Consider the following 10,137-nt stretch of genomic DNA (forward strand, 5'->3'; position numbering starts at 1 on the left):
AAAATAATTACAAAAAATAATTAAATAATTACAAACTGTGATTGTTGCTAAAAGGATATAAACAGAGCCAACGAACTTGTCTTTTCACGGGATATGAAGAGCAATTTCCTTTCCAGTATTGTCAAAATGTAGAACAAAAAAATTCATACAATTTATTAACCCCAAATATACTCTAAAATTTACTTTTAAAAATTAAATCCCAGCTGCTGACTTGTTACCCTCTCTTTATGTTAAAAGCTGAATGGCATTTCAGTTCCCTAGACTAGAGGTGGTAATGCAGGGCATAAGGCAGCATTTCCACAGGTGGAGGTTACAAAAAATAGGTCACTGACAAGTGAGGGAAGGAAGCAGTAAGACAAAAAGCATGCCTTCAGCTATTTCAAAACTTCGCCTAGGGTGGGCCCTCTAACAAGGAAAAACACTCTGTCTTCTCCTCCTTGTCAAGATCACATGGCACCCTGCTCCCTGGGATCCACAATCCCTACTAGTTTCATACTTTAGTTGCTTTAAGCAACTTTTGTAGACTGACCTGGACACAAAACCACCATGTGCAAGGTTGGTTTTTTAAGGAAAGTGGAGTATATTCCAAAAAAAAAGTAACCAACAAATCACCCCCACTTAAACTGGAGACTGCCAAGTTAATTTAAAACACTAGCCGTGCTCTCTGCAATGTTTAACTCCATTCAAAACTCAATCACACCAGCCAACCTTGGAGGAATATAAACAAAATTACATTATCAGAGGTACCTCATCTTTTCAAATGTGCCAAACACAATAACCTCGTGTTAAAACCTACTGACTGGAAGATATATTTGACTGCAAATCTGACCCACACAGGGAATCATCTGAATTTCCATCAAGAAGGCTGTAAGCACTAGATGATGGAGCAAAAGTGAATCCAAGCTTCATCCAAGCCTAGGAGTGAAAAGACAGTTCTGAACTGTCATTTTGGAAGACACTCACATCTCTTACAATTCAAATGTAATTTCCCCAAAGTTAATTCCAAAATTTTTGTTAGTTTGTTTGGCTTTGCTTTCTCAAACAAAATTATTCATAGACTGAAGACTCTAGATGTGTTCCCTGCTATTGCATCTCCACTTCTTCCCTTTTCACAAAGCCTGACCTCTACTAAGTTAGGAAGTTACATCTGAAAGCTTCTACCTGGACTTTCTTTAGTCTAAACACCTACAGCTATAAATTAACGGGGCGGGGGGGAGGGGAGTTGGGGGCGTGGATTTGTACTCCACTCATCTCGTTACAAATTAGGAACTGGAGAGGAATGGTCTCTCTTTTTTAAAAGATCTAGAGAGAATTATTTTCCATCAATTCCCTCCTTGCACCCAGCTCCTTTGTAACCGCTGCCACAAAATTCTCCCTTTGGGTCTCTTAGGCATCACCCTCAAACTCTCCCATCCACCTGTGCTGCTCCGTTCTCCCATGGAGAACATCGGCCTCTGTAACAACCTTGCAAAGCTGCCCCCCTCAGTCTCCTCATCCTCTGCTCAGAAGCCTCTAACTTCCCATTTCACTCAGAATAAAAGTCAAAGTTCTGCATCATTTAGCCAGCCTGCCACCTCCTTAACTCTCCAGCCTCATCTCCTATCTTTCCCTCACTCCCTGCTCACACATTTACACTAACTTTCTGCCTGGAAGGCTCCCTCCTCTCCTTGAGGGGCTTTCTCAAATGTTACCTTCCCTTAACCCTCCACCCGCCACCCCCCCATGTAAAACTGCAAACTTCCAACTCCCTGTCCCCCTAGCAAACTCTCTATTTAACTGATTTTATTCACTACTATCCCCAGTGTAAGTTCCAGGAATGCAGGGATTTATCTGTTTTATTCACTGCTGTATTCCCAAGGTCTAGAACGGCGCAAGATACCCGACCATTCAGTACGCATTCATGAATGAAGGAGTCATTTACTTAACAGATGTCTGCTGAGCACCTAGTCCGGGCCAAGTTTGTTAAGTCCAGACAAATAAGACACTGTCCCTGACTTTAACGCACCAGATGGATTACTGCACACAAACAAAACAGGACTGCAAACTACGGCCACCAGCAAGCCATAGAACGTGCCAAAAATTCAAAGGAAGAGGTCTCGGCTTCGCCCTTCGGGAACACAGTCCAGCTTCCCACCCTCGCGAGATTCTCCAGGGACCATCCCCAGAGGGCCTCTTCTGGTCCCCTGAGAGGGGTCCCGCCCTCCCCAAGTCCGAGAGGTTACTTGTCCAACGGTGCAACTTCCGGCCTTTCACGCCGGACACAAGATTTAATTAAACAAATTTTAAAACCTCCGCCCTTCAGCTCCCGCCCCCTCTCCTCTGCCTCGCCGGTCACTCCCTTCAGTGGCCCGCGACCGAATCCTCAACCCGGCCTAACAGCCCTCACAACGGAGAGCGCCCTACTTCCGCGGTCCCTACCTGCTCCCGGCGTCCCCTGCGGCTCCTCCCTGGTGCGCATGCGCGAGCAAACCCTCCTGCGTTCCGAAGAGGCAGGCCGTGCTCCGAGGCTGGGCACGCCCCCAGCGTACAGCTGGCTCCTGATTGGCTGCCTCTTGCTCGCCCGAGCGCTGTTGGGGAGACCTGCGGCTGCGCCTCTAAAGGCGCTGGCAGTTGACTCTTGTGTGGCTGCTTTCTGTTTCTCGCCGTCTTCGCGGGCTTCCTGGAATCGTTGCAACGCCGCCGGCATGTCTCAGGTATAACGCGTGCCCAGCCTAGCTGCGAAGGTGCCACGGGGCGGGAGGCTGGTGCGGGGATCATCCCGCAGACACAACCCTGCAAGGTCTTTTCCTTCCGGCTCTGCTGTTCTTCCTGGACCCATGCCCAGCGCAAACTCTTTGGACAGGGCCCTGTAAGCGGAACTTTCTGTGTTTGGACTCCTAACACCGCTACTTAGCCCGCAACTGCTGGCAAGCTGCCCATGGGGAGGAATTCGTAGTGAAGCAGGAATTGGGGTGGGAGGCGAGGGTCCTAGGAAGACAGACAGGATGTAGTGGGTTACATGGATCGAAAGAGTAAGGCGACCGTGTGCCCCATCCGGAAGGACACGGCAGGAGTAGGGGCGCCATACAGAGTGGAGAAGCAAGGAGGCCGTGGTTGAGAGCTTGGAGGTCAGGGAAAGTAGGGGCCGAGTGTCAGGCGTGAGGCAAGGGGAGGGTCCCAGCGTGAGGAGGGGTGACCTACAGGTCTTTCCCTCCTTTGACTGTAGACGCTTTTCTGGGACCTAGCAGTGTGGGGTGACCTTTGGCTCCTCTACCCTTCCTCCAGTTAGGCACTGGGTCAGAGGTCGGCGCTGGATGCCCTCCCTCATGGGGAGGGGGCCAGCGGGCTCTGGCCGCTGACACCGCTGCGCTCATGCCCTGTTCCTTTCTCAGCTGTTTCAATCACGCAGTGCCAGCCCTATCCGCAAGTCAGGGCTGTCCTGGGACCCCGTTCTGGCCAGGGAGTTGGCCACGCTGCCTTTTCTGTGAAGTGTATGCCCACTGCAGGCAGTCTTAGCCTGTCTCCTTCACCTCTGTTTCCAGCACCTGATACCTAGTATAGTGAGAGAGCCCAATGCATAGTTGTTCATCAAATGAGTGAACCGATGTGCTTCCCCTCCTGGTTTTGCTGAATCTTTCTAGCTGCCCTGTTGAGTTGAGGAAAGACTTCACTGCAAGAGGAGTGCTGCCTTTCCACTCCCTCCATCCCCATTACTGTGCTCTATTCAGGCCTCTTCTCTCCCTCGACTTTAGGCTGAGTTTGAGAAAGCTGCTGAGGAAGTTAAGCACCTCAAGACCAAGCCAGCAGACGATGAGATGCTGTTCATCTACAGCCGCTACAAACAAGCAACCGTGGGTGACATAAATACAGGTATGCTGAGGTGAGGCTGGGAGGGTCCAGACTCATCAAACCAGGCTCAGCAGGCTTGGCTGGTGCTGGAACTCTTAATCCCTGGGAACCTCACTCTCAAAACCACCCACAGCCCTACTGCCCTACTCTTAACGCAGTTCATGGCGTTCCTGAGGTTTAAGCTGGGAGAGGTTCCCCAGAGATCATGTTCTTGGATGGGGTTCACAGACCCTGCACTGTTCTTGGTTTCTTGGTGGCTCATATAGCAGTATTCAAATCCTAGTTTGGGAAGAACTTTATTCATTCCAGCGTTTTCCATCTATTTGGGAGGAAGCAAAGATCCCAGCTTGGAAGAAATTTGCTCCAACTCTCAGATCAGCGTTGAGCCATACTGCTTCCACCTAGATGGGCAGGATCAAAGTCGGAGCACTTGGCAGCCAGGCCAAGCCTGATGGCTGGAGCAGAGAAGCAGCTGGCTTCCTGCGGCAGGTCAGAAGCGTTTTTGCTGATAGCAGTTCCAGATGACCATTTGGCCCCTGTCAAAAAATCTTGGTAGAGGTTTTGAGACCTTGGTTTGGACCACCATATTCTGTAATCCTGTCTCTTCTGCCTTGGACGGTTTTCATTCTGCCCATAAGTTCCTGAAACTCAGGCGTATATGGCAACAGCACGATGCAGTCTATGAAGGGACTCAGAGGCGGTGGCCATAGTAGCGTAGAAGGAGGTCACCCCGCCCCTGTTCAGGAGGGCAAGCGTGGCCCCTAATTCCACTGCAGTTGGGGTAGAAGGTGGAGCTGGTGGGCCGGCTCTAAGGATCCTGGGCAGTGCCACAGCAAAGATTACAGGGTGGGCTTAGTTAAGAAAGGTCTTGCGGTGAAAGTGAGTTTTACCCTGGGTTAATAAATCCTGCATCTTCCTAGGGAGGCAGGAGAGATGAAATGAGGGTGACCAGAATGGCTGAGAAGCTATTCTGACAAACACGATTTTCACAGAGACTGGCCTCTGCCCTGCTTCCACATAAGTATAGGTAGACTGGCTTGGGAATCTATCACTTCCCGATCAGCTCACTCTAGGGCTGCACTGTCCGCTACAGTAGCCACTAGCCACATGCAGCTATCTAAATTTAAATGGAAAATACTTAAAATTAAATAAAATCAACAGTTCAGTCCCCAGTCACACAAGCCACATTGCAGGTGCTCAGCTGCCATAAGTGGCAAGTGGCCCCTGAGTTGGACAATGCAAATGTACCACCTTTCCATCATCACGAAAGGGCTGTTAGGATGTGCAGTTCTAGGATGCTGTTGATGATCCTGCAGGTGCAGTTTCGCTCAGGTATCCCTGGGAACGCTTCCTGGCGAGCACTTGGGGGGAGACTTGATGTTTCTCAGACACAGTGGTCCAGGCTATGGGCACTGCGATTGCTCCCCTTGGCTTTCTTCTCAGTGTGGCAGTGAACGAGGTTAGCAGGGAAGTGGTAAGTGTGTTTGCCAAGTGCAACTGATAACAGGTCTATATGTGTAAAACCACGGTATGACTTAAAGGAAGCTTGCCCTCATGAACAGAACTCCCACAAATCAACAAGAAATAGACTAACAGTTCGGTAGCAAAATGGGACAAGGATATGAACAGACAATTCACAGAAAAGGACACCCAGAGAACTGATAATAACGTGGGAGAGAAATTGGGTGGGAAGAGTGGGAGGAAACTTTATAGTATTCCCCTTGGGGTGTTTGAATTTTAAACCAGATGAATGGATTGTAGTACTTGTTTTAAAAAAAAAAAAAAACATTAAAGTACAGTTTTTAAAAGAAATTTTGGAGTTATTTAACTTATAAGACAAGGACTCTCTAGTAATGAGAACAGTTTTTCTCCTACTTTGTCTAGATTTTAAATTTGGGTTTCTGTACACGTGGGTTTCTGAAGGCAGAACCTGCCGTACTAGACCCATTTAACTCCATAGCAGAGCCTAGAAAGAATAGTGTAATAAAATATAGCTGTCATGGCAAGAAAATTGATAAAGTTCCACGTTAGAACTTGCAGCAGGTCTCATGTCTTTCCCTCTCTTGTTTAAGAACGGCCTGGAATGTTGGACCTCAAAGGCAAGGCCAAGTGGGATGCCTGGAGTAAGCTGAAAGGTACTTGTTCTGATGTGTTTCCCTCATTCGGGAAGCCCAGTAACGAACCACGCTTCATTAAGGAATGTAAGGGGTGAGGCGGGAGGACACAGTGGATGAGGCACATACTGGGAGCCAGTTTGACCGGGGCCAGAATGGAAACAAAACTGGGCCACCTACTTATTCTTCTAATACCATTTATGCCTTTTCCAACAACACCATCTCTGAGTCATGGTATCATCTGGAGAGAGGAGGGGCTGGCGACCAGGCCACTAACAGACTGGGAGGTGATTGAGTTGGCTTGGCCTTTATATGTATTCAGAATGAGGGGTGGTTTCCTGTCCAAACCTCCTTCTCCCCCACAAGGCCAGGCAGTGACCCTCTAGCCCAAGCAGCCCTCCCCGGTTCCCTTCCAGCCAGAAAGGCACCTAAAAAAAGGAATGAACTAATGCATGGCAAGCTGCTGGCACGTCGTAGCCTCGGTGAATGGAGCTATTATACGCTAAGCAACAGCAGCCAAGAAATATCCCAGCTCTGACTTAATCACGTGCCACCTACAGCAGTAGGACCCAAAAGTTGGCACTAAAGTGCCTGCCAGCTTTTGTGCCCTAGCTAGCTTGTTTCTGAATAAGCCCTCTGTCTTCCTGCAAATGAGAAACACTTGAATTCAAAAGGGGCCAGAATACAAAAAATAGATACTCCTAGGATTTGCAAGTAACTGGAAGAGGAATGCCCGTCTGACTGTCCATTCTCATTGGGCATTTCCATACCATTCTCAGGCCCCATGTACTTGCCATTGCTCCAGAACACACTCTGATTCCCAGTGAGTATCTCTCCTTCAGCGTAGAATCCAGGACTCCGGGCACCACTGTCTCTGAGGGCTATCTCCAGTGTCCTCTATATTCCCCTCCGAGAGCCAGCTGCTGTGCTCAGAGTTCTCAAGACTTTTCTCATAGCTTCTCTCTGGGGAGAAGAGGGTGCCTGCCTTTGTTTTTTCCCTGGCAGCTTAACAGCTCTGGGAGATAAGAGCCAGGCAGAGAAATAGGTGATAGGTCAAAGCCAGTTGTGAAAGTCAGCAGGACCAATAGTCACCGCAGCTCCCCATGTTAAGCTTGACACGACAGTAGGGGGACTCACGTGGCCAGCAGGCCAGTGACAGGCCCTGGACAGCTGCACACACATTATGGGCTCAGCGCTTTATGGGGCATTCCCTGTGGACCAGGCTCCTCGAGGACTTCAAGTCAGATCCTGGCCAGGTCTGTGAGGTGCAGGTAGTAGAACCACCACCCCCTCCACAGGTGAGAAATTGAGCCTCAGAGCATTGAACCAGGGCTCTAAAGTCTGCTGCCTTTCTACCATGCTGCCTCTCTGACAAATAATCTTGTTGATGCCTTACAGGGACTTCCAGGGAAGATGCCATGAAAGCTTATGTCGACAAAGTAGAAGAACTAAAGAAAAAATATGGAATGTAAGGGACTGGGTTTGGCTGCCAGCCACACATTTCACCTAAACTGATCTAATACCTTGTTTTTCTAATACTGTGGATGAAGTTAATAAATAACTAGTTAACCCAGTTGCTCAAAATAGCCCAGGATATGACACTAACAGAGTGGGGGCTGAAATGGTTACTGATCCCCGCTGAGTCGTTTTTATCAATAGGTCAATTAAAAGTACGTTTGTTACTTTAAGTCTTTGATGACCTGGGTTCTTGAAATGATGTACTCCGTTGCGATCTCTCTTCCTCACTTTTTCCAACAATTTCATCTGGAAGTGTTTGCGCTTCCCCTTCTCACCCTCCGCTATGCTCTGCTGGAGAGTGGGCAGGCGCTCCCACCTGTTCAGACCTGGCATGTGCTCACCTCTCGTGTGGAGGAAAAGGATTATAGAAGTGGCCTTTCCCGCCTCCTTCCCTCAACTCCAGCCACGCTGATCAGGCACGCTGAGACGTCAGTTTGCAGCTACTGCCAGCCCTCTGTCAGGAGCATTGCTGGCCGCAAGCTCGGAGGAAGGCCGGGTTGATGAGTGTCAGGTCTGTCTGAGGTCCAACAGTCTATGGTTGCAGAGCAAACAAGCAAGGGTGGAAGCCCCGGTCAGGGTGAAATGTGCATCTGCAGGGAGCATTCCCAGAGTCCCTGTGGAAGCTTGGCCACAGGCAGCTGGGTGGGCAAAAAACAAGTGGGGAAAGCGAGGGCTTAGCAGAGAGAAGGACAGTCAGGACCTAGGAAGGGCAAGGGGTTAAGGTTGCGGAGAAGAAAGGCTGGAGCTTGACTTTGGAGGATGCAGGTGGTTGCGTAGTAAGAAGGAAGAAAAGGAGACAGCTGTCAGACTCTCCTTGCCCCATGTTCCCCATCAGTCACTTCCACAGTCCTGCAGGGGAAGCACTCATGTTTCCATTTTGCAGGTGAGGACGCTAAGGCCGAGAGGAATTAAAGAGAGGCTCCCTGAGGCCAGGAAGCTCTTAGTTCTCCCCTCCCAAGCCTGTACCCTGGTTTTAGACATAGTTCAGCCTTGCTCGACAGTGAGACCTGAGCATTACAGTAACTTGGCCAGGGTCACTCAGCTGGTAAACTCAGAAGCAGCGTTCAAGTGCAGCTCTCCCTAGTCCAGATACCTGTACCACTCAAGGTGGCCTCACAGGTATGAGCAGCGCTGTGGTGGGAGACACAGGAGCAGCAGGGAGGACAGGTGTCTGGTGGGGCTGGCGTACGGCAGGCCGTCAACGCCGAATGGGACTAGCTAGTGGAAAGTTGGTAACGAAGTTAAGAAGTACAGAATTTGACCGTAGGTGATGGGGAGCTGCTGGGGAATCGACATGGTCAAAGGCATTCAGACGGTCAGTCTGACTGTATCAGTAATTATTGAGAGTAGCTGATCGTCCTGTTCCAGCCCAGGCTGCCCACGGAAAGCTAAGCCCCACAGCTCAGATGTAGACGGGAAGGTCACTCCAACAAAGCAGTGAGGTCAAGGTCCAAAACCCAGACATGCGGCCCAGGTGAGGTGACATCCTGAATAGCAGTGTCATTTGTGCAGCGCCAGTTGCTGGACGCGGATGTGACTGAGGGCATATGAGGCAGGGAGCCCACAGTCCTCTCCCACTTGGCTCCCCTCCACCCAGGCTGCCAGGACCACCCAACTCATGGGCATCTATGAGCCCCAAGGGAGGCAGTAAGGAGTCAGAGCCACTCGCCTGTACCCATATTTGGATCATCTTGGCTCGGTTATTGGCTGTTTCAGGAGTAAACCAAAGGAAGAACAGTCCTAAATAGAGGCCAAGGTACGGTGCTTGTCCAAACAGACCTGGTCCAGGGTCGGGCCTAGCGCACCCACCCAGGGCTTGTGAGAAGCTCCTGGCATAGAGTAGGTGCCCCAGTGTGTAGCACTTTATCAGGAATTTCTCTCTCGCCCTCCTTCAAACCAATTTTTGTCCCTGGCAACGTCCCTTGCAATATCTGTCAGAGTCAGGGACCTAACCCAAGAGCAAATTACCACTCCTTTGGTAACACTGGAGAGGGTGTGGATAAGAAAAGCACCTGCCTAGTATCCTGCCCTATTTCCAGCTTGTGAAAGTCAGCCAGGACCTGTGTTCAGGCTGCATGTCACTGCCTCGCTGTAACATGAATCCCAGAAGAGTGGGCCTGAGCTCAAGGAAGCCCTGATGAAGGTAGCGCAGCCTGGCCCCCTGCAGTTAGTTACACTACGCTAAGACTGTACTGTGATGACTTGTATCTCTTCTCCGGCGGATGCCGATTGGAGAGAAACACTGGAGTGAAAAGGCGGACCCAAGGCCCCCCTGCCCACCACTGGCTTGGCCTCTGATCGATGGCCGTCTTTTGCGGAGGGCCTGCAGAGCCAGGCTCCGTCTCAGTCCCTTTGCTTCAGTTCTGAATTTCATCCATGGCGCCTTGAGGTGGGGACTACACCTCCTAGCTGTGTCATGGGGGTTACCACGTCCATTATTCAAATGAGGAAATGAAGACTCAGGTGATGAGTAGATCCAAACCCGGGGCCCTCTGGCCGGGGAAGGCCTTTCTCGTCCCCTTCCGTCACGTTCCCTCTCGTGACCACTGGCTGTCCCTCCCTTTGCACTTCCTCCGTCTGTCCGATGATGGTGGTGACCCCTATCTCGCTGGGCAAGCGTAAGACGCTGTGGAATCCCACACCCACTAGCAGCTCCTTCCTGAAGAGTGGCTTCGAA

The 10,137-nt window shown here is 50.3% G+C and overlaps 2 protein-coding genes and 1 long non-coding RNA gene across 3 annotated transcripts in view; 2 read left to right on the plus strand and 1 right to left on the minus strand.

Moving 5' to 3' along the window:
• LOC309631458 (UPF0538 protein C2orf76 homolog) overlaps nucleotides 1–2,475 on the minus strand; it is an 80,917-nt gene extending 78,442 nt beyond the window's left edge. Inside the window, exon 1 of the mRNA XM_082397934.1 lies at nucleotides 2,419–2,475. The gene's annotated coding sequence lies outside the window, so the exon portion shown is untranslated. The remainder of the gene's footprint in view (nucleotides 1–2,418) is intronic.
• Nucleotides 2,420–7,630, plus strand: DBI (diazepam binding inhibitor, acyl-CoA binding protein). The gene is made up of 4 exons (XM_082397932.1): nucleotides 2,420–2,693; nucleotides 3,732–3,849; nucleotides 5,901–5,963; nucleotides 7,341–7,630. The coding sequence occupies exons 1-4, from the start codon at nucleotides 2,457–2,459 to the stop codon at nucleotides 7,412–7,414; spliced, it is 492 nt and encodes a 163-aa protein (XP_082254058.1). The 5' UTR covers nucleotides 2,420–2,456; the 3' UTR covers nucleotides 7,415–7,630.
• On the plus strand, nucleotides 3,856–5,647 carry LOC309631495. The gene is made up of 2 exons (XR_014246312.1): nucleotides 3,856–4,317; nucleotides 5,145–5,647. It is a non-coding gene; the product is annotated as an uncharacterized lncRNA (long non-coding RNA).
• Nucleotides 7,631–10,137: the final 2,507 nt, after the last annotated feature.

Source organism: Balaenoptera borealis (assembly GCF_965194805.1).
Source record: "Balaenoptera borealis genome assembly, chromosome: 6".
NCBI classification, from domain to species: domain Eukaryota; kingdom Metazoa; phylum Chordata; class Mammalia; order Artiodactyla; family Balaenopteridae; genus Balaenoptera; species Balaenoptera borealis.

What these genes read in the sequence shown, in the direction of transcription:
- DBI (XM_082397932.1), top strand. Translation starts at nt 2,457, where the DNA reads ATGCGCGAGCAAACCCTCCTGCGTTCCGAAGAGGCAGGCCGTGCTCCG. An exon ending in ACGCCGCCGGCATGTCTCAG is followed by an intron (nt 2,694 to 3,731) that starts GTATAACGCGTG and finishes CCTCGACTTTAG; the next exon opens with GCTGAGTTTGAGAAAGCTGC. An exon ending in TGCCTGGAGTAAGCTGAAAG is followed by an intron (nt 5,964 to 7,340) that starts GTACTTGTTCTG and finishes GATGCCTTACAG; the next exon opens with GGACTTCCAGGGAAGATGCC.